Source organism: Pristis pectinata, chromosome 17 (assembly GCF_009764475.1).
Source record: "Pristis pectinata isolate sPriPec2 chromosome 17, sPriPec2.1.pri, whole genome shotgun sequence".
NCBI classification, from domain to species: Eukaryota; Metazoa; Chordata; class Chondrichthyes; order Rhinopristiformes; family Pristidae; genus Pristis; species Pristis pectinata.
The window spans coordinates 4,808,557-4,831,725 of record NC_067421.1 but is presented as its reverse complement, the minus strand read 5'-3'; the positions used below and the strand labels follow the sequence as shown (position 1 = coordinate 4,831,725).

Here is a 23,169-nt window from a genome sequence, read left to right as displayed (position 1 = left end):
CAGTGTGTTCCAGGCACCCATAACTCTCTGTGTAAAAAACCTACCTCTGACATCTCCCCTAAACTTTCCTCCTCTGACCTTAAACAGATGTACTCTGGTATTGGTCATTGCCGCCCTGGGGAAAAGCTACTGGCTGTCCACTCTATCTATGCCCCTCATAACCTTATACACCTCTATCAAGTCGCCTCTCATCCTGCGTTGCTCCGAAGAGTAAAGACCTAGCTCACTCAACCGTTCCTCATAAGACATGTTTTCTAATCCAGACATCATCCTGGTAAATCTCCTCTGCATCCTCTATAAAGCTGGTGATGACATTGCTATCACACTGTTGGGGGGGGGGGGTGGTGTTCAAGGATTCAAACCCAGTGATGATGAAGAATGGCAATATAATTCCAAGTCAGGATGGTGTAGACTGAGAAGAACCTACAAATGGTAGTGCTATTCTTATCTTGCTTGATGGTAGCCGCCACAGACTAGAGCAGTGTAAGCAAATAACTGAAGTACATTTTGTAGATGATACGGAGCAGAGGGAAAAAATGTTCGAGGTTTTTTGATCGACTTGCAACTAGACTTGTTAATCCAAGTTTTAATGAAGCTTCTAAACATTCAAAATACTTTGGGCAGATCCTAGACAAAAAACAGAATCTGTGGTTGAATGCTGCTCTTGGCCCCATTACTCTGACAAAAGCACAGAGCCATGTATTTAATGTGTCTACAATTCTGCTGCTGGAATGAGAGAGGCAGATTTTGCAGCCAATGTGAATACCGAATTCCTGGAATTAAAACTAACACAATGTCCAAAAGTAAAATGCCAGATGTCTGCCATACATTATAAAAGCTGAAAGCGTTCTATGAGCCTGGACTCAATACTTGTTCCATTGAAAGTCAATTACTACTTATTTAAGTACAGACAAAGACTATCATGCAACATTCATCAATCTTATAAATACAGTTTGGTCATTATCAAGTGTGATTCACTTAAGTGGATGAAATGATTTGATCGGGTAAATGTAAAGTGGATGTTTTCACTCTCAGTAGAGACTAGAGCTAGAAAGCATAAATTAAGACAGTGACTATTAAACCCAGTTAAGAATTAGGAAGGTATTTCTTTACAAAGAAATGGTTAGAATATGGAACTTGCTGTCACATTCTGCAGATGGGGCAGGTGGTAGAAATCCTTTTGGGATGTCTGGAAAATGTGATCTAGAAAGATAGTTTAACAGGGTTCAGCAAAGAGAGTGAAGACTGTGTGGTCCATAAACGTTGGTATGGAACTGCTGAGCCAAATGGTGTGTGCTGTGAAGATTTTGTTAGAAAAAATGACATTCAAAACCATATAGATCATAAATAGATTATTTGCTGCTTACCTTCCTTATTGATCGTTAATGGAATGTTATGGACAGTTTGCAGCTTCACACATGAGTTTGTGAGCATTTGTAGTTCAACAGTACTGAGGGCAAAACTCTTAAAGCCTGAAATACCAGAAATTCACGTTATTCACTGGATTAAACATATTATCAGCAGGATTTGGAAAAATAATGAGAAGTATCTTTGTTGTGTATGCATTATTAACAAAATATATGTCATTGACAAAGTCAAGCAACATCTACCATCTCTCAGACAGCAGAGGCCAGAGAAAAGGACAGCATAACAAGTTATAAAGCACAAATGTATTTCTGAACGGAGAAGGAATTGAGAAGCATTTTGAGAAGCCACATATAGAGGTCTGATCTTCTACCTTGTTGAGCATTACATCACTTTCTGTTCCTAAGAATTATTAGGAACATCAATTAACACTTTGTTTTTAGTTTGCTATGTCTCAAGATATTGACAGAAAGTGGCTCCATTTGTGTTGTTGCTCAGTCCCATTCTCCACTTGTGAACAATGACAGTGACAAACTTGAAATTAGAATGGATGAAATTTGCTAATTAAAAAAAGGTATGTGAATGACACATGCCTTTAATAATGTGTAAATTAAACAGCAACTTGCAACATACATTTCATTAATTGAGAACTGCTACAGGTTTTTACTGATTCTCATTAGCTTTCTGAAAATAGTATCTCACACTTATTCTTCTATCAGTTGCTCATAAAGCTTGTGTCAGGCAACTTTTCTGGGAAACGGAGTTAATGACAGAACAGAATGGCACCTTGAATTTTTGCAGAGCAACTTCCTTCCCCAAATCGAGACGTTTGAAGCAGTTTGTAACAGGACTGCTTTTGCATTCATAATTAACTTTGCAAATTTGAACATAAGGCCATAACTGTTCTAAGCTGCTGGCTTTTATTATACTGAAAGAAAATTCTGCGCATGGCCTGAGTACTATGCACATTACTATGATATTGTAAACATTAATACTGTAAATTTAAAAATCAGTTCCAGTAACAAATGAATCTACCAACCATATTTAGCACTAAACTGGAACAGTTTAATTATGTCAGAAAATTAAGTCTAGTAATTAATAGCATGTATCCTTTTAACATGATAGTTGTCAATAACTGCAAATCAGTATCTCAGACCCAGAAATGAACAAATAAAACTGCAGTACGTGATTCCTTCAGCAGTTAATTATTAAAAATGACATACTTTGAATTTTTGACCTTCTTCAATCACAATTGTTCTATATTTCACCCCATTTTTCATTCTCCCATTTTGATGCATTCTCCCTCCCTTTAGTCTTTAATCATTCTTTAAGCTTCATCAGTTAAGGGTCTCAAATATCCTGCCCAGGCTGTTATCAGCTCACACTTCCAACAACTTATATTTTGAGCTGAGAGATATAGGAAACCTGTACCCTGACACAGCCCTAGATACCTCCCACCCTGCTGCAGCAAATCCTGGCCAAGCTTGTCTTCATTCATCCTTCACATACTCAAATGTCAATGCTGGTTTGCAGCCGTATTTTAACTGGCCCCACTTTAACAGATTTCAGTATTCCTGTACTAAGTCCCTCAACTGGCACCCCCCCACCTAGAACAATAATCTCAACGGCACTTATCAAACAACTCACTTGAGCCTGAATTCCTTTTGAAACTTACCACAGAAGGAAGAAGAGAGAGATGAAGAGAATAAAAAAATGAAGCTGGAGGGAAAGGGATAGAGAGGGTAGGAAATGGATGAAGAGAACATAGAAGGAGGATGGCAGGCAGGGAAGGAAAAGGAGAGGGTAGGGGAGAGGGAAAAGACATGGGAGAGGGTAAGGAATAAGAGAAGGTGAGAGCACACGGGACTGAACAGGGAAAAGGGCATGTGAAGGGAGGAGGAGGGCAGTGGAAGAGAGAAAAGGCAGAAGAAAGGATATTAAAGAGGAGGGATGAGAAAAGAAAGGATAGGAGAGAGGGAAAGAAAGTGGAAAGAATGAAGAGATGGAAGGGGAAGATAGAGAGACAGAAGAAGAAACATTTCAGGACCAAAAGTGAGGCAAGGGAGAGAGTGCACAGGTGTTGCTGTGAATCAGTTACGTTCTGAGCAGACAGTCCACTTCCATTGCACAGACCGCATCCCAACAATTTAATCCCTAAGCACAGTGCAAATGGAATACAATGACAGTAGTAAGCAAAATACCGTTGAGTCTGGAAACTTAGAACACAATTAATACTCAAGAGGTCAGGCAACTTTTCTGGGAAACAGAATTAATGACAGAACAGAATGGCACCTTGAATTTTTGCACAGCAACTTCCTTCCCCAAATCATGAGATGTTTGAAGCAGTTTGTAACAAGACTGCTTTTGCATTCGTAATTAACTTTGCAAATTTGAACATAAGGCCATAACTGTTCTAAGCTGCTGGCTTTTATTATACTGAAAGAAAATTCTGCGCATGGCCTGAGTACTATGCACATTACTATGATATTGTGAACATTAATACTGTAAATTTAAAAATTAATTCCAGTAACAAATGAATCTACCACCATATTTAGCACTAAACTGGAACAGTTTAATTGCAGCAAGAGACAGGGATGTTTGCAGCATTATACAGAAGTCAGCTATATAAATTACAACTATATGAAACATTAGTTAGGCCACAGTTGGAGTACTGTGTGCAATTTTGATCACTGCATGGTTGCACTAGAGTGCAGAGGAGATTCACAGGATGTTGCTTGGAGTGGAGTTCTTCAGTGATGGGAAGAGACTGGATAGGGTGGGCTTGTATTCCTTGGAAGGCTGACAGGAGACCTGACTGAGCTACACTAAATTACAAGGCCAAAGATAGTGAGAATTTCTTCCCCATAACAAGGTTTTTAAATCCATAACGTCTGGTTATAAATGTAAGAGGTAGAAGATTTAGAGGGGGCTTGTGGAAGAAGTTTTTCATCAAGAGGGTGTTTGAAAGCTGGAATGCACTGCTTGAGGGGGTAATGGAGGCAGGTAACCTGACAATGGTGTAATAAGTAATTAGATAGGCACTTGGAATACCAAGGCATAGAAGGCTATAGGCTGGATGCTGGTAAATGGAATTAGCATTGATAGATACTCGATGACCAGCACGGACACAGTGGGCAAAAAGCCCTACTTCTGTGCTGTACACGTCTATGAAACGTTGACTCTATCTTAGACAAAGTGATTAAAATCACTTACATTTCTTTTGCTGTTCTCGCATGATTTCTCTCCATTCAGCCCTTTCATAATCTGATGATATCAGGAATACGTAGCTCTGTAAGATGGAAACCAGTTTTACCACATTCAAGTTTGAAGAGACTATGTCAACAGATGTTAAATACTCCTAACAGCAGCCTCCTCTTTCCTGAGATAAGCACCTTAAATCATTATTCAGGAAACAGAATAGATGGAGCTCATGTGGGAGAAAGATATAAAAAGGGAGAAAATACTGTGAGGAAATAAATATGCTATTTAATGAATTTTTCTCATGTGTTTTCCCAGTCCATTTCACCCAAGCTCTTGGCATTCCATTTAGGTCAACTTTTTTTGCTATGGGCTCCCATTTAGAAATTCCAGGCTCAGCCAATTAATTATGTTCAAATGTGACTTTTTTTTTAGAAATCAAGCTGTGGTGTATTAAAGCAGAGTGACAGAATAAGGATTATGTCAATAATGTGCTGAGATTCTGATCTAATTGGTGGTACAGGAATCATGGAAGCAATGCTTCTGCTCTAAGGAAGGATACCCAGAAACCTTCACTTCCAGACTAATTGCACATATTCTAGTAAGTAGTTTAATAGCAATATATAGAGCAGGTTGACTGCTTGATAATAGCATTGTGTTGGAAGTACCGCCTTAACCTTAGTTCAAGATCATTTTGTATTTTTGGGACCCTGCAGCCCATGTGATACCGAGTCTGTACTGGACAGTCCCAGTGACCGGACACTCACCTTGCCATGCCTGTTATGCACTCTGAAAGCCATGTTCGGAGACATAAGCAACAACAATGATTCTTGTTCTGATAGCTTCTTTTTCAGCCGTTCAATTACTTTGCTGCCCTTGTTTGCTCTCTATGAACAAAAACAAACATCACAAGTAAGATCAGTACCTTTAGAACTGCAAATAATTTACAGGAAGAAAGAAATATTCACAAAACAGTGTATGTTAACTCTCAGATATTCATCTAATATGAAAATCCCTCCGTGACTTTTTTCTAGTTCACTGGTTCTTGTGCTAGCCTTACTCAAACAACAGCCGCAGGCAGAATAAGCTTTTAGTCCCATGAAATTTGAAACATAAAATGGTGCACAAGATGGGCTCAGTAATGGGATGGCAAGGTCAGGTTCATCCACAAGTCTGTCAATGAAAATTTCCCTGTGCCTGAGGACTTGCAACCAAGCTGTGGCCAAAGAGGTTGGGGGGAGGAGCGTCAGAGTCCAGAAGTTTCAAGGTAATTGTGGGGCAGTTAGGACTAGTATTTAAATGTTGTTGTGTTGTTGGCCAGACTTTGGGGTGAAATCTGCATCAAGCGCGACATTTTGAATGTGTGGTGGGAGTGGGGTATTGGAACCAGGTATGAGAGTAATCAGAGACTGGCATAATTAATGCTGGGTTGGGGAGGTGGAGGGCAAATGGGAGTCCGAAGGACAAAGGTAAGTAATTCACTCACCTACAGTAATGAAACCTGGTTGTCCCAGAGTGCCCATCAACAGACAATTCGAGGCCAACATGCTCCCAACTGCCAAGCATTGTCAATGTTTTACTCCAGACGAAAGCATTTTCAATTAGAAAATGAAGAGGAAAAAAACTAGCAATGTGCAAGTGAATTTCCAGACAATGATACATTAATATATTTCAAATCTCTAAGCTGGTATAGCCAGTGGGCTTTTGAAATTAATGAATATCACTGCAGTGACAAACATGTTGATAACAGGCATTACTCATGATGCTCCAGAACACAATATTTAAAAATAATAAAAAAAACCTCATTTTTTTCTTTTTGCTTTAGAGATTGCAGCACACAGATAAATGCCTGGAAATTCAACAGTATAATGCTTTTTTTGGGATTATGCAACTGAAAATCCATCGTTAGCTCAGTAATGATTATTTCCAAGTGGCATCTCAATCATTCGGATTATTCTATTGGGAGGGAGTGATGAGGTAAAAGGAATAGGTCGGACAGGTCTTGAGAGAGGAGACAGGGTGAAACGGGAAGGCTGGGAGGGAAAGAGATTGGAGGGAGGAGGAAGGGACAAGGGAATATTAGGAAGAAATAGAGACAGTGGATGCCATGGATTGCAGAACAGTGCCCATAGAGAGGAAGGGAGCAAATGTACCCCTGCTATTCAAGTAAGAAGTGAGAGAGAAAATAACAGACCAACTGGCCTGATATTTCTCTTATTCTCTTATATCCTGACAACATACAAGGCCATTTGGTCCATTGAGTCTATGCTGTGTCTCAGAACATTCTCATTTTGTGACTTATTTCCCTACAACCCATTCTTTCTCATATACGTATCAATTTATCCTTTCCTCTCCTGCCACCTACCCAAACAATGGAGTAATTTACAGTATCCAATTAACCTATCAACCAGCATGTCTTTGAGAAGTGGGAGGAAACTGGAGCACTGGGGAAACACGCACAGTCAAAGGGAGAACATGCAAATTCCACACAGACAGCACTGGAGGTCAGGATCAAGTATGGGCGGCACAGAGCAGAAGGGAGCAAAGAGCAATAGAGAGGAGGGTAAAAGAGGTGGAGGGGTTGCACTAGTGATAAGGGAGAATGTCACAGCAGTACTCAGAGAGGAGATACTGGAGGGCTCATCCAGAGGCAATTTGGGTGGAGCTCATTGTGCACATTGGTACAAACGACATAGGTAGAAAGGGGATGAAGTCCTGCGCAGTAAGGATAGGGAGTTAGGAAAGATGATGGAAAGTGGGACTTCAAAGGTAGTGATCTCTGAATTACTCCCAGTGCCACGTGCTAGTGAGGGCAGGAATAGAAAGATAGGCCAGATGAAGGTGTGGCTGAGGAGCTGGTGCAGGGGGCAGGGATTTGGGTTCTTGCATCATTGGGATCTCCTCTGGGGTAGAGAAACAGGAAGGGGATGGTCACTTTGACATGATTTCATTATAGACCCTCCAGTAGTCAGTGGGAATTAGAAGAGCAGATGTGTAGAGAGATTGCAGATAATGGTTAGAATAATAGAGTAGGATTAGTGGGAGATTTCAATGTCTCTAATATTGATTGGGCCACCAAGAGTGCAGAGGCTTGGATGGGGGGAGTTTGTTATATGTGTCCAAGAAAGTTTCCTTAATCAATATATAGATGGCCCTACTAGAGAGGGTGCAACAATGGACTCCTCTTAGGGAATGAGGTAGGGCAAGTGAAATGTCAGTTGGGGAGTACTTTGGGTCCACTGACCATAATTGTATTAGTTTAAAAAAGTTATGGGGAATGGTAGAACTGGCCCACAGGTTAAGGTCCTAACTGGGGCAGGGCCAACTCTGTAGGCGTTAGGTGGGATTTTGCAGAGGTCTATTCGGTGAGACTGTTTGCTGGTAAAGGGACAAGTGGCAAGTGGGAGGCTTTTAAAAGTGTGAAATGGAGAGTCCAGGGGCAGCATGTTCCTGCCAGGGTGGAGGGCAAGTTCAGGGAACCCTGGTTGACGAGAGATATTGAGGCTCTGGTCAGGAAAAAGGAGGCATACATTTGGTCTGGCAGGAAGGGTTAAGGAAAATCCCAACAGATTCTATAGGTATACTAAAAGGGTGGCTAGGTAGAGAACAGGTCCCCTTAAAGATCAGCGTGGCTATTTTTGTGCGGAGCCACAAGAGTTGGGCGAGATTTTTAATGAATATTTCTCATCAGTATTTACTGTGGAGAAAATGATGGATGCTAAAGGCCTTTGACAAGGTCCCACATGGCTGGCTAGCCTGGAAGGATGGGATCCAGGGAGATAAAATGAATTGGATTTGTAATTGGCTAGATGGTAGGAAGGAGAGAGTGATGGTCAAAGGTTGTTTCTTGGACTGGAGTGGTGTGCCTCAGGGGTCAGTGCTGGGACCTTTGTTGTTCATTATCTATATTATCGATTTGGATGTACATGTACAAGGCATGGTTAGTAAGCTTGCTGATGACACTAAAATAGGTGGTATTGTAGACAGTGAAAAAGGTTATCAAAAATTACAGGGGAATCTTCCCAGCAAGGTAAGTGGGCCCAAGATTGACAAATGGTTTTCGATTCTGATAAGTGCAAGGGGTCACATTTTGGGAAGTCAAACCAGGGTACGACTTATACAGTGAATCGTCAGGCCCTGGGAAGTGTTGTGGAACAGAGGGACCTAGGAGTACAAGTACACAGTTCACTGTACGTGGTGTCACATGTGAACAGGGTGATGAAGAAGGCATTTGGCATGCTGGCCTTCATCAGTCAAGGCATTAAGTATAGGAGTTGCAGTTGTACAAGACATTGACGAGACTGCACTTGGAAAAATGTATACAGTTTGGGTCACCCTGTTATAAGAAAGACACCATTAAACTGGAAACAGTGCAGAGAAGATTTATGAGGTCGCTGCCAGGACTCAAGGGCCTGAGGTATAGGGAGAGGTTGGGCAGACTAGGACTTCGTTCATTGGAGGGATGACCTTATAGATGTATATAAAATCATGAGATTTTATGGCATAGATAGAGTGAACACACATAGTCTTTTTCTCAAAGAAGAGGAACTAAAAACAATAGGGTATAGGTTTAAGGTGAAAGATTTAAAAGGGACCTAAGAGGCAACTTCTTCACATAGATTCCGGTGTGTATAAGGAACAAGCTGCCAGAGAAACTGGATGAGGCAGGTACAATAACAACATTCAAAAGATATTTGGATAAGTACATGGATAAGAAAGTTTTAGAGGGATATCGGCCAAAGGTGGGCAAATGGGACTAGCTTGGTGGGCACTGTGGTTGGCGTGGACGAGTTGGCCGAAGGGCCTGTTTCCATGCTGTATTACTCTGTGACTCTAAGATGATCAAGGGCAATTTCTGTGGTCTGAATATTCTTTAGTCTGGCACCAGTCGGGTCCGAACAGTGCTGGACTACAGTGTTTCAACCTGTACTACTTTTAAGAAGCATTTAGACAGACACTAAATGGGCAAGGCAGAGAAGGATACAGACCTAATGCGGGCAAATGGGACTAGTGTAAATGGGCAAAAAGGTTGGCCCGTTTGTGTGTATCCGTGTGTATAACTCTATGACTCTCTATCACTCACCACTTAGTCTCCCCTTTCCCACGTTCACTCAAAGCCAGCAATAAAATTCCCTGCTGTTCCGCCTTCCGCTATCCTCACTTCCACAGTGATAGGGTCATTCACTATTCAAGGCAACCAAGCAAAGTAAAACACCCCATTGATCAGATGTCCTTGTCTTAAAGCCAAAGATGACCATCTGACCACCTGGCCATGCTTCTATTTCCCATGTAGAGGCAGAGACTACAGAGTGCGGCATCAGTGGAGAGGACCATGAAGGTATAGTCAAGGCAGGGGGAGGAGCGTATGGAGGATTGCTTTGAACTGGTGGATTGGACCATGTTCAGGGATTCGTTGACGGATCTGAACAAATATGCCACAGTCAACACTGACTTCATCAAGACCTGCAAGGACGAGTGTGTGCCCACAAAAAACATATCGAGTCTTCCCAAACCAGAAGCTCTGGAGATTCGTAGTCTGTTGAGGGCTAAGTCTATGGCACACAGGACTGGCGATCCAAAGACCTACAAGAAGTCCAGGTATGACCTCTGGAAAGCTATTGCGAGAGTGAAGGAATAATACTGGAGGACAAAGCTGAGGACACAAATGGACATTCAACAGCTGTGGCAGGCTTGCACACCATCACCTCCAGCAAGGTGAAATCAAATAGCATAAGCAGCAATGATGTATCACACCCCGATAGCTTAATTCCTTTTATGCACACTTTGAGATGGAGACAATGGCACACCTGGACGAGTCCCCACAGCACCTGACGACCCTGTGATCTCAGTCTCGGAGACTGACGTCAGAACATCTTTCAGGAGGATGAACCCCCACATGGTTGAGTGCTAAAAACCTTTGCTGACCAACTGGCTGGACTGTTCAGGGACATTTTCAAACTCTCGCTTCTGTGCTCTGAGGTTCCCACCTGCTTCAAGATGGCATCAACTGTACGGGTGCCCAAGAAGAGCATAGTGACCTGCCTCGTCCGGTAGTGCTTACACCCACTGTAATGAATGCTTTGAGAGGTTGGTTATGGCTTGAATTGACTCCTGCCTCAGTAAGGACCTGGACCCGCTTCAGTTCGCCTACCACCACAACAGGTCTGCAGCAGACACTATCTCACTGGCTCTCCATTCTGCCCTAGACCACCTGGACAACCAGAAGACGTATGTCAGGTTGTTGTTCATTGACTACAGCTGGGCCATCATCCTCTCAAAATTTATCATCAAGCTCCAAGACCTGGGACTCTCTACCTCTCTCTGTAGTTGGATCCTCAACTTCCTCATTGGGAGACCACAATCAGTGCGGATCAGAGACCTCATCTCTTCCTCAGTGACCACCAACACAGGCGTACCTCAGGGCTGCGTGCTTAGCCCCCTGCTCTACTCCTTCTATACCTACAACTGTGTGGCTGAGAATAGCTCCAATGCCATCTACAGATTCGCCGATGACACCACTGTTGTTGCCAGAATCATGGATGGTGACCAGGCAGTGTACAGGAGTGATCTAGGTCAGCTAGTTGAGTGGTGTCGTAACAACAACTCTTATGCTCAATGTCAGCAAGACCAAGGAACTGACTGTGGACTTTGGGAAGGGGAAGTCAGGTGAACATGCACCAGTCCTCACTGAAGGTGGAAAGAGTGAGCAGCTTCAAGTTCCCGGGTGTCAACATCTCGGAGGACCTATCCTGGGCCCAGTGCATAGATGCAACCACGAAGAAGGCACACCAGCATCTCTACTTTCATACAAGTTTAAGGAGATTCAGCATGTCATCGAAGACTCTGACAAACTTCTACAGATGTACAGAGGAAGGCATTCTGACTGGTTGCATCACAGCCTGATATGGAAACTCCAATGTACAGGAATGCAAGAGCCTACAGATTCAGCCAGTTCCATCACAGGTACAGCTCTCCCCACCATCAAGGACATCTACAAGAGGCGATGTCTCAGGAAAGAGGCATCCATCATTAGAGACCCCCCCCCCCATCCAGGCCATGCCTTCTCGATGCTGCCATTAGGCAGGATGTACAGGAGTTTGAAGACCTACACCTCATGGTTCAACAACAGCTCCTTCCCCACTCCCATCAGGGTCTTCAATCGACCTGAAAAACCTTAACACTACCTCGGACTATATTTCTTTCTTCTCTCTCTCAATTTTGCACTGGTATTGTTATGTTTATTTTGTACATTTGTAAGTTATGTATAATTGATGTTAATTTAAGTTTATGTTAACTTATGTTTGTCCTTGTCTTGCAATGTACTGTGCTACTGCTGCAATAACCTCATTTTCATGGCATTTATACCCTGGGTATATATGCCTATGACAATAATAAACTTGAACTTGAGATGACTTGGAACAATTCCAATAGGTGGGAGGAAGTATCTTCAAATATGGCATGGGTAGAGCTTAGGTACAAGAAGATGATCACTTTGCTTGCAATATTCTACAGGCCTCCGAATGGTCAGCAGGAGATAGAGGAGCAGATATAAAGACAATCACTGAGAGATGCAAGAGTGATAGGGCTACAGTAGTTGGGAATTTCAACTTCCCTGATTGAAACTGGGAGAGTGTTTGGAATTTTTAAATTGTGTCTCAGAGAGCTTTTTGAGCCAGTACATGGATAGTCCCATTAAATAAAGGGAAGGACTGGACCTAATCTTAAGGAATGTAATTGAAATGTCAGTAGGAGAGTATTTTGGAGATAGTGAGCACAGCTCTTAAGTTCCAACATAAATATGAAAAGGGATAAGATAGTCTGGAAATTAAGCTCCTGAATTGGGGATGACAGATTTCAGTACCATAGGACAGGACCTAGCAAGAGTGGAGTGGGAGCAAGAAGGTGTATGTTCAACATGTGGGATTCATTCAGAAGTGAAATAATGAGAGTTCAGGGCACATGTGTTCCCATATGGGTCAAATCCAAGGAACTCTGGATGTCAAAGGAATCAAACGATTGATGACTGAAATAAAAAGGAAAAACACGGCAGGTACACAGAACTGAAAAAAGGTAGGTCTTTCAAAAGTATAGAGAATGTGGCAGAATACTTTAAGAATAAATTACGAGGGCAAAGATGGAGCATGTAACATCACTGTCAGACAAGATTAAGGAAAATCCCGAAGTAATTTACAAGTATATTAAAGGCTAGAGGGTAACCAGGGAAAGAGTATGACCTATTAGGGTCCAAAATGGCAATCTGTGCCTGAAGCCTCAGGATTTGGGTGAGGTCTCCAATGGATACTTCTCATCTGTATTTACTAAGAAGGATATTACAGTTGGAGAATTCAGGGAAAGGGGCAGTGAAATTTGAGAATGTGTTATCAGTAAAAAGGAAGTATTAGGTGCCTTAGTAGTCAAAAAGGTTGATAAAACTCAAGGGCCTGACGAGATGTACCCAAGGCTGCTACTAATGGCAGCAGAGGAGATTGCTGGAGCCCTGACAGACATCTTTAAACCTTTACTGGCCAAAGGTGAGGTGCCAGATGTGGTAACCCTATTCAAGAAGGGCAAGTAAGTGAATCCATAGTTGGCTTGGAGGGTTGTGTTTGTGATTGGAAGCCTCTAACCAGTGGTATATTAGTCCTGGAACCTTTACTGATTTGTATATACATTAATGATTGGATATGAATGTGGGAGGTATGATTAGTAACTTTGCAAATGGCATGAAACTTGGTCGTGTTGTTAATAATGAGGAGAATAGTCGAAGGCTACAGAATGATGCTGATCATTTGGTAAGATGGGTGGAGTGTGAGGTGATGCTCCTTGAGATGACTAATAAGGGTAGGACATACACAATGAATGGTAGGGCCTTGCGGAGTACTGAAGAACTGAGGAACCTTGGTGTACAAGTCCAAGGATCCCTGGCACTTTCCACAAAGACATCAAACACTTTTACTGGTCATGCTGGTTTTGGTTTGGTGGCAGGCTCACCAGAGAGAGAACAGAATCCACCCTCAGATGTTGTATTCTCTTAAAACACAACACAGGGCCATTCAGCTCACCAAGTCTATGCTGGGTCTCAGAGCAATTCCATCAATCCCATTACCCCACTTTGCTGCAACATATGCTTTTGAAAACCTGGGGGAATCTTACACAATCATAGTGGGGGCGTGCAAACCCTGCATAAACAGTACCCAAGGTCAGGGTCAAACTTAAGTCACTGGAGCAGCAGTAGCTGTGCTATTATCAGGAGTGGAGGAAGTGGAGGAGAACGAGCATGAGGAGGATGCTACTGTAGAGTATAGAGCATCACTATGTCTATCCCCTCCAAGTATCAGATCAGGTGCTGGCATTGCATAGGAATAGCACAGATTTCACAAGGGGAGACACCTGACACGACAAAGTTGTGGCCAGATGGAATGACAACTCCACACAGTATAGAAAGTATGGAAGAATCAGTTGAAGACTACTGAAGGAAGAACGGGTAAGGAGCAGTGCAAAAACACAGTGAAATACTTGGTGCAACATCTGGCCTGTAAGGCCAAATAGATAAGATAATTAAGAGTCCATGTCAAAGATTTCATGGCAGGATTGTATAGAGCTAGAACAGCATTACTTATATTCTGGAAGTAATACACTAGCAATGATCTGGCTGATGCAACAGCTTTCTGCTTCCACAAGGCACTGGCCAAGTTTATGAGAGCTCTGCTATCAATTCAATCTCTAGTTTGAGCAAGGTTTTCTTGTGCAGGAACAGAGATGTACTCACTGGAGCCCACTGCAGCCTTCAACCAACAAACATCAGTTTTCCAGCAGGTTTTGCTTGTGTTGGCAAGGATCTGGAGCCACAGTGAGTCATGCGATCTGGGCTGCAGTATATCCGCACAACATATTTTTGGTCCAGTTCTGGCACTGTAGGGTTTAAAAGTCCTGACATCCTGAAGGATGTCCGCGCACATCACCGGTCTCAGGCAATGTCCTCACTTGTGCCTCACATCTGTTTCTCCTGGACTGCTATCTTACCCAGGGTGGGAACTTGTCATAGACATCTACCATAATCATTTCCTTTCCCCACCAGGAAAGCTGTCACAATGAAGCAGCACTCGGGCTTGTCAAATTATAACTGGTGCAGTGAGTTTCATTTAAATTCATATTTTGCTTTTTCCTTGTCCAAAATGAAAAGCCTTTTATGTACAATGTTTAACATTTTTCTTTAAGCATATTCTGCTAAATAAAGCATTTTTGTTTAACCTTTTAATGCAAAAGGCAAATATTTGGCAAGCCTTCATTGGAGATACTGCAAGAAGTGCAACTAATGGATTGTGCAGCTTGGACAGTGTAATCTAAAGCACTAGGTTAAGCCCTTATAACATGAAGATGACAGCCCAGAAATTCAACTGTTCACTGCCAGGAAAACTGGTTTGCAGAGTTGAAAAATGAATTTGTGTACATTCCTAAGTATGTTAATGCCAGTTGTTAATATCGTACAGTCACCTCAGGGCAAGATTTTCTTGTTCCCTATAGCTGCTCTTCCCAGATCCTTTTCACTCAAACAACATCAACGGCAATACTATGCCTAAGATCAGACTCCAGTGAGATCTTCAACCACTACGTTCTAAATAACGAGTGGCAGTACTCCTAGAAGCAGCAGCTTTTACCACAGGGCCAATCAGGAGTCTGCATTCTTATCCAGCTTGCTGCACACCACTCTGCACACTGACAGCTCCCTCTAAACTGTGCTCACACTCAACACACCTTCCACCTTCAAACCCTCTGCAGCAACCAAAGATGTCTTCCAATGTGTCTGGAACTGACACTCCTCTTCACGGTTAACATGGGTGTGCAAAAGAGTCATCCTCAAGAACCAGGTCACTCTCACTCTCAGCTTCTAGCCTCTATACCATGTCATAGAACATAGAACACTACAGCACAGTACAGGCCCTTCGGCCCACGATGTTGTGCCAACATTTTATCCTGCTCTAAGATCAATCTAACCCTTTCCTCCCACGTAGCCTTCCATTTCTCTATCATTCATGTGCCTATCTAAGAGTCTCTTAAATGTCTCTAATGTATCTACCCCTATAACCTCTGCCGGCAGTGTGTTCCACACACCCACCATTCTCTGTGTAAAAAACTTACCCCTGACATCCCCCTTATATCTTCAATTACCTTAAAATTATGTCCCCTTGTGTTAGCCATTGTCGCCCTGGGAAAAAGTCTCTGACTGTCCACTCGATCTATGCCTCTTATCATCTTGTACACCTCTATCAAGTCACACCTCCTCCTTCCCTCCAAAGGGAAAAGCCCTAGCTCACTCAACCTATCCTCATAAGACATACTCTCCAATCCAGGCTGCATCCTGGTAAATCTCTTCTGCACCCTCTCTAAAGCTTCCACATTCTTCCTATAATGAGGCGATGAGAACTGAACACAATATTCTAAGTGTGGTCTAACCAGAGTTCTACAGAGCTGCAAAATTATTTTGCGGCTCTTGAGCTTAATACCCCGGCTAATGAAGGCCAACACACCATACACCTTCTAACAACCCTATCGACCTGTGTGGCCACCTTGAGGGATCTATGGACGTGGACGCTAAGATCCTTCCGTTCCTCCACACTGCAAAGAGTTCTGCCATTAACCTTGTATTCTGCCTTCAAATTCGATCTCCCAAAGTGTATCACTTCACACTTTTCTGGGTTGAACCCCATCTGCCACTTCTCAGCCTCTATCAATATCCTGTTGTAATCTACAGCAAACTTCTACACTATCCACAACACCACCAACCTTAGTACCACCAGTAAACTTACTAACCCACCCTTTCACATCCTCATCCAAGTCATTTATAAAAATCACGAAGAGCAGGGGTCTCATAACAGATCCCTGTGGACCACCACTGGTTACTGACCTCCAGGCAGAATACACCCCATCTACCACCACCCTCGCTGTCTTCTATGGGTGAGCCAATTCTGAATCCACACAGCCAAGTTTCCCTGGATCCCATGCCTCCAACCTTCTGAATGAGCCTTCCATGAGGAACCTTATCAAACGCCTTACTAAAATCCATGTACACCACATCCACTGCTCTACCTTCATCACATCCTCAAAGAATTCAATCAGGCTTGTGAGGAATGATCTGCCCCTCACAAAGCCATGCTGACAGTCCCTAATCAGCCTATGCTTCTCCAAAAGCCCATAAATGCTATCTCTAAGAATCTTCTCCAGTAATTTGCCCACCACTGAAGTAAGACTCACTGGTCTGTAATTCCCAGAGTTATCCCTACTTCCTTTCTTAAACAAAGGAACAACATTTGCCACCCTCCAATCATCTGGCACTACTCCTGTGACCAGTGAGGATGCAAAGATTGTCACCAAAGGTGCAGCAATCTCTTCCTTCGCTTCCGGTAATAACCTTGGATATATCCCGTCTGGCCCCAGTGACTTATCTATCCTAATGTTTTTCAAAAGTTCCAGCACATCCTCTTTCCTCATGTCAACATGCCCTAGCACATTAGCCTGTTGTACGCCATCCTCACAATCATCGTCTCTCTCTCTCTGGTGAATACTGAAGCAAGATATTCATTAAGGATCCCCGCTACCTCTTCCGACTCCAGGCACATGTTTCCTCTTTTATCCCTGGTCGGTCCTACCCTCACTCTAGTCATTCTCCTATTCTTCACATAAATGTAGAACACCTTGGGGTTTTCCGTTAATCCTTCTCGCCAAGGACTTCTCATGCCCCCTTCTAGCTCTCCTAAATCCATTCTTAAGCTCCCTCCTGGCTATCTTGTAACTCTCCAGAGCCCTGTCTGATCCTTGCTTTCTAAACCTCAGGTAAGCTTCTTTCTTCCTCTTGACAAGATATTCTACATCTCCTGTCAATCATGATATTCTACATCTCTTGTCAACTTCACTCTACCATCCTTACCCTGCCTCAATTGGAGAAACCTATCCAGAACCCCATGCAAGTACTCCCCAAACTGCCTCCACATTTCCACTGTGCACTTCCTCAAGAACATCTGTTCCCAATTTACACTCCCAAGTTCCTGCCTAATAGCATCATAATTCCCCCTCCCAGTTAAATACCTTACCATATCATCTGCTCCTATCCCTCTCCGAGGCTACGGTAAAGGACAAGGAGTTATGGTCACTATCTCTAAAATGCTCTCCCACTGAGTGATCTGAAACCTGATCAGGCTCATTATCCAGTACCAGGTCCAGAATGGCCTCTCCCCTAGTCAGCCTGTCCACATACTGTGTCAGGAATCCTTCCTGGACACACCTAACAAACTCTGCCCCATCTGTCCTCAATCAATATGGTGCCAATCAATATTAGAGAAGTTGAAATCACCCATGACAACAACCCTGTTATGTCTGCACCTGTCCAAAATCTGCCTCCTGATCTGCTCCTCTTGGTGTCTCTGCTGCTATTGGAGGGGTCTGTAGAATACTCCCAATAGAGTGATCACTCTCTTCCTGTTTCTGACTTCCACACACACTAACTCAGTAGGTGATTCCTCCAGGACATCCTCCCTTTCTACAGCTGTGACACTGTCCCTGACACTCCCCCACCTCTTTTACCTCCGTCCCTGTCCCTTTTGTAACATCTAAACCCCAGAATATCCAGCAGCTACTCCTGCCCTTGCAACAGTCAAGTCTCTGTAACGGCCACCACGTCATAGTTCCACATACTTACCCATGCTCTAAGTTCATCAGCCTTGTTCCTGATACTTCTGGCATTAAAGTAGACACACTTCAGCCCATCTAACTGACTGCAATTTTGCCCTTTCAACTGCCTATCCTTTCTCACAGTCTTTCTACACTCTGCATCTACTTGTACACTTAATGAACCAACCTCTGACCTAACACTCTGGTTCCATCCCCTTGCCAAACTAGTTTAAACCCTCCCCAACAGTTCTAGCAAACCTGCCCGTAAGAATATTGGGCCCCCTCCAGTTCAGGTGTAACCCGTCCCTTTTGTACAAGTCGTACCTTCCCCAGAAGAGATCCCAATGATCAACAAATCTGAAACCTTGCCCCCTGCACCAAATCCTCAGCCACATATTCATCTGCCTTCAGCATTTCAGCCCACACTTGTTGATACTTGCCACATCTCAAAGTTTTCTGATTACTGCTGTATTAGGAAGGTTATTGATACCAGTATCAGCTGACAGGAGCAGCAGAGAGTAGTTGTCTGTGGGCTTCCTGTGATGCAGACATTCAAAGAGTATATTCATGACCTTAGAGAGAGATCTCTGGCAAACTCCTGCCAGAGCACCTAGCTGTAGGCCAGGAGCTTGAGTGTGGTCCCTCTGTGGACGATGTGATTCATCAGCAATAGGGCAAAAGTGGTGACTTTTAATAATGGTGATTATGCAGCCTAAATTTTATGGTTGTATTATAGCCTAACCTTTCATTATGATGAAAACAAACAACTTAGCACCTGTGCTTTTGTTAGCATAGGTCCAGGTATTTAGCAACCTTGTCTCTTGGGCCTTCACCTTTCAGAAAGGGCAGGCACTCACACGTCAGTGGTAGGCAGGACTCTCCACAGTAGACCCGTTCAAAGATCACCTTTATATACACCTTTGATAAGTTGAAAGGTCACCTCTCTTACCCAGAGCACAACTTTCTTTCTATGTGGCTCTCAGGTACAAACATTTAGTTCCAAATGGTGTAAAGGAATTCCAATAATGCATTAAATGCATGACCATTCCTTAACCTTTAAATGATCCCATGCAAATACTCAGCTTCAATTCTGTATCACTGAAGGGATCAGCATTTGTCCATAGTGCCTCAGCATGGAAGTTAATCTAATTTAGAAATGAAAAGAGTCATTAGATCATTTCTCAATGCTGTCACTTCACTTGTGGATTTGATCTCATAACAGATCAAGTTGACTGCAATGCTCTTGAAGGTCACCATTTTATCAACATCTACAAGGTTAGTTAATGGAACGAGGTCCTTGTATGAGTGTTTAAACCTATCTGCAGATTAATCAGCTGATCGGATGCAGCCAGGCTTGTGAACCTTCTGGGCAGTTATCAAAGAAGGAGCCATGGTATTTATAGTTCACATTGAGTCAAACAATTCACTCAGTGAGAAGCTGTGAATGAAGGGGATAACGCTTCTCCTCCAAAATCCATCCAAAAAGGCAGTGTGGTATCTGTGACTATCTCAGAACGAGCAAGTAATATGAGTTTGCAGTGCACCCTGCAAGTTCCTCTCGTTGTTGAACATGGCCTGAAAAGCATGACTGGAAACTCTTGCCATTCATGAAGAGCTCTCCGGATTCTGCAACAGAACCCAAAGTCCAACATGAGTGCACTCTACCAGAGACTGAAGCTCAAAGAAGTCAGCAATGCTACCCAATCCCAATGCCTGCCCTTGGCCAAAAAAAGGAAGTAATTTTTCAAAAAGTGCAGCAGTGATTTCACTAATTCAGTTGTGAGTAGCAAACTATGAGAAATGGCATAGATCACAATGGTCTTGCAGCTAAGGAGTTTAAAGTTACAGTGACATTGACCTGAACTGTATGAGAGGTCCAGACACAGGTTACAGAGGTTGCAGATCAGTCTTGTGAAACTTTAGCTTCCACAGACACTGCTGCTCACTGGGTAGATAGGATTGTGGGTCCCTGTAGAGAAATGGTCTTCTTCAGTGGTGAACCTTTCTACTGAATCCTCCCATGGGCCCCTGTGTGTGCTGGTTCCAAGACTTCTATCAATGCCAGCGGTGATAATACTAAACCGCCACTGTAGCATTTTCCAATGGTGAATTGGTAGTAGAGGCCTGTAGAAGCCTTGCTGGTACACAGGAGCAGCCAACCTCAGAGTGCTGGGCAGCGGAGTGCAGAGGTTGCAAGTGCCTGTTTAAATCATGGAGCTGCACAGCAAACAGTACTATGAAAGGGTGGTTTGTTCATGAGTGACTCACAACAGCCACGCCGCTGGAAAACTGTGTGACACAACCACTGATGTCCATACTGGAAAAGTGCAGGCATGACTCAATCCAGGAAACGCCTGGTCCAGTGACACTAAATGACTGGAAGTGGTTGTTATTGCATTTCATTCCAGAAACAACAAACCCTTGGTCACATAGTGCTAAACAAAAGCAGCAGAATACAATAACATTTCCAGGCCACCAACTTTAATTAAACACCAAAAAAAAATTAAGTACTTACTGCCTTGAACTTACATGTATCAGAGTTCGTTGTGGTACATGTAAGTTCAAGCATCATCTCTTACACCCACTGACAAAATTCTCAACTTTATACACGATTTAAGACTACAGTAAAACTCTGATAATCCGGCATCTGATTGTTCAAAAATCTGCCACCTGGCTCACCCAGTAGCCCAGAGCATGAGCCAGGGTTCAGCATGCAAGCAGGGTGTGAGGCCGGGCGGGGGAGCTGGATGGGACCCAATGTCCAGCTGGGGTCAGGGTTGTCTGGATTACCAGAGGCAGGAATATGGGTGGGCTGGCAGTCAAAAATGGCCTTCTGTGTGCTTGTATAATTCCTGCTCCCTTTGCACTCAGAGGTCTTGGATATTATTAGCAGTAACACGCAATAGTTGGGAAAATCTGCTAGTCCAGCACTACCAATGTCCCAAGGGTGCTGGATTATCAGAGTCTGACTGCATTCGGAACAATTTTGACCTGCTTTCCAGATCACGTATCAGAAATAAAGTTTGCTTGTGTGGAGTGTCAGCATTGTCAGGACAGCGAAATGAGCACTTCCAAGCATCATTCACCTTACTAAAAACAGAAAATGCTGGAAACAGCAGATAGGCAGCAAGTGATGAAGGTCATCCTGAAACACTGACTGTTTCTCTCTCCACAGATGCTGCCTGGCCTGCTAAATGCATTTTTTTGTTTTTGTTTCAAATATAAATCATTGGGTTTTTTCCTTCAATCAGACGTGTTAACAGTTTTATTCCCCTGTTGTAACATGTGCAGGAGGGTTTAAACTAGATTGGTGGGGGGTGGGAATTTGTTAAGTGTGTTCAGGAAAGCTTCCTCATGCAATATATTGACAGCCCTACTAGGGAGAGGGCAAAGTTTGACCTACTCTTGGGAAGTGGGGCAGGACAAGTGACTGAGGTGTCAGTGGGGAGGCACTTTGGGACCAGTGACCATAGCAAAAGGTGAAGTGTTGGAAGACTGGAGGGTGGCTAATGTTGTGCCTTTATTTAAGAAGGGCTGCAAAGAAAACCCTGGGAACTACACTGGTGGGGCTTCTGAGTGATAAGATATGCATGCATTCAGAAGGGGATTGATTATGGACAGTCAGCATGGCTTTGTATGTGGGAGATCATGCTTCACGAATTTGACTGAGTTTTTTGAAGAAGTAACCAAGAAGGTCGATGGGGCAGGGCAGTAGATGTAGTCTATACAGACTTCAGTAAGGCCATTGATAAGGCTCCGCATGGTAAGCTGCAATGGAAAGTTAGATTGCATAGGATCCAGGGAGAGCTGGTTAATTGGATACACAATTGACGATGGTAGGAAGCAGAGGGTGATGGTGGAAGGCTGTTTTTCAGACTGCAGGCCTGTGACTAGTGGTGTTCCCCAGGGGTTGGTGCTAGGCCCATTGCCATTTGTCATCTCTATAAATTATTCAGATGAGGATGTACAAGCCTGGTTAGTAAGTTTGCAGATGGCACTAAAATAGATGGTGTCGTTGACAGTGAAGATGGTTCAAGATTTAAAGAGGGATCTTGATCAGCTGGGTAAGTGGGCTGAGGAATGGCAAATGGAGTTTAATTCGGAGAAGTGTGAGGTGTTGCATTTCGGGAAGTAAAATGAGGGTTGGATTTTCACAGCGAATGGCCGGGCCCTGGGGAGTGTTGTAGAACAGAGGGACCTAGGAGTACAAGTACATTGTTCCCTGAAAGTGGCATTGCAAGTAGACAGGGTGGTGAAGAAGACTTCTGGCACACTGGCCTTCATCAGTCATGGCATTACAGAAGTTGAGATATTATGTTGCAGTTTTACAAGATGTTGGTGAGGCTACATTTGGAATACTGTGTTCAGTTTTGGTTACCTTGCTATAGAAAAGATGCCATTAAGCTGGAAAGAGTACAGAGGAGATTTATGAGGATGTTGCCGACACTCGAGGGACTGAGTTATGGGAAGAGGTTGAGCAGGTTGGGACTTTATTCATTAGTGCATAGGAGGATGAGGGATGTTTTTATAGAGGTGTATAAAATCGTGAGGGGCATAGATAGGGTCAATGTGCACAATCATTTTCCCCAGGGTTGGGGAATCAAGAACCAGAGGACATACACTTAGGGTGAGAGGGGAGAGATTTATTAGGAATCTAAGGGGCAACTTTTTCACCCAGAGGGTGGACTATAAATTGAATGAGCTGCCAGAGGAAGTTATTAAGGCAGGTACATCAACAACATTTAAATGGCACTTGGACAGCTACATGGAAAGGAAAGGTTTAGAGGGATATGGACCAAACGTGGGCAAGTGGGACTTGCTTAGATGGGAATCTTGATCATTATGGACCAGTTGGGACAAAGGGCCTGTTTCTGTGCTTTATGGCTGTATATCACAATCAACCTACATGGTTGGTTTAATTATTTAATGACAAGGTCACAA

General features: G+C 43.3%; 1 protein-coding gene across 3 annotated transcripts in view; it reads right to left on the bottom strand.

The window, feature by feature from the left end:
• Positions 1–23,169, bottom strand: part of si:dkey-91m11.5 (PH_BCR_vertebrate and RhoGAP_Bcr domain-containing protein) — a 362,049-nt gene that overhangs the window by 101,916 nt on the left and 236,964 nt on the right. For all 3 annotated transcript variants that reach the window (XM_052032051.1, XM_052032049.1, XM_052032050.1), the window contains exons 11-13: positions 5,331–5,450; positions 4,579–4,654; positions 1,368–1,472 (exon numbers count right to left, since the gene is read on the bottom strand). In XM_052032051.1, coding sequence (XP_051888011.1) covers positions 1,368–1,472; positions 4,579–4,654; positions 5,331–5,450 — 301 coding nt within the window. The remainder of the gene's footprint in view (positions 1–1,367; positions 1,473–4,578; positions 4,655–5,330; positions 5,451–23,169) is intronic.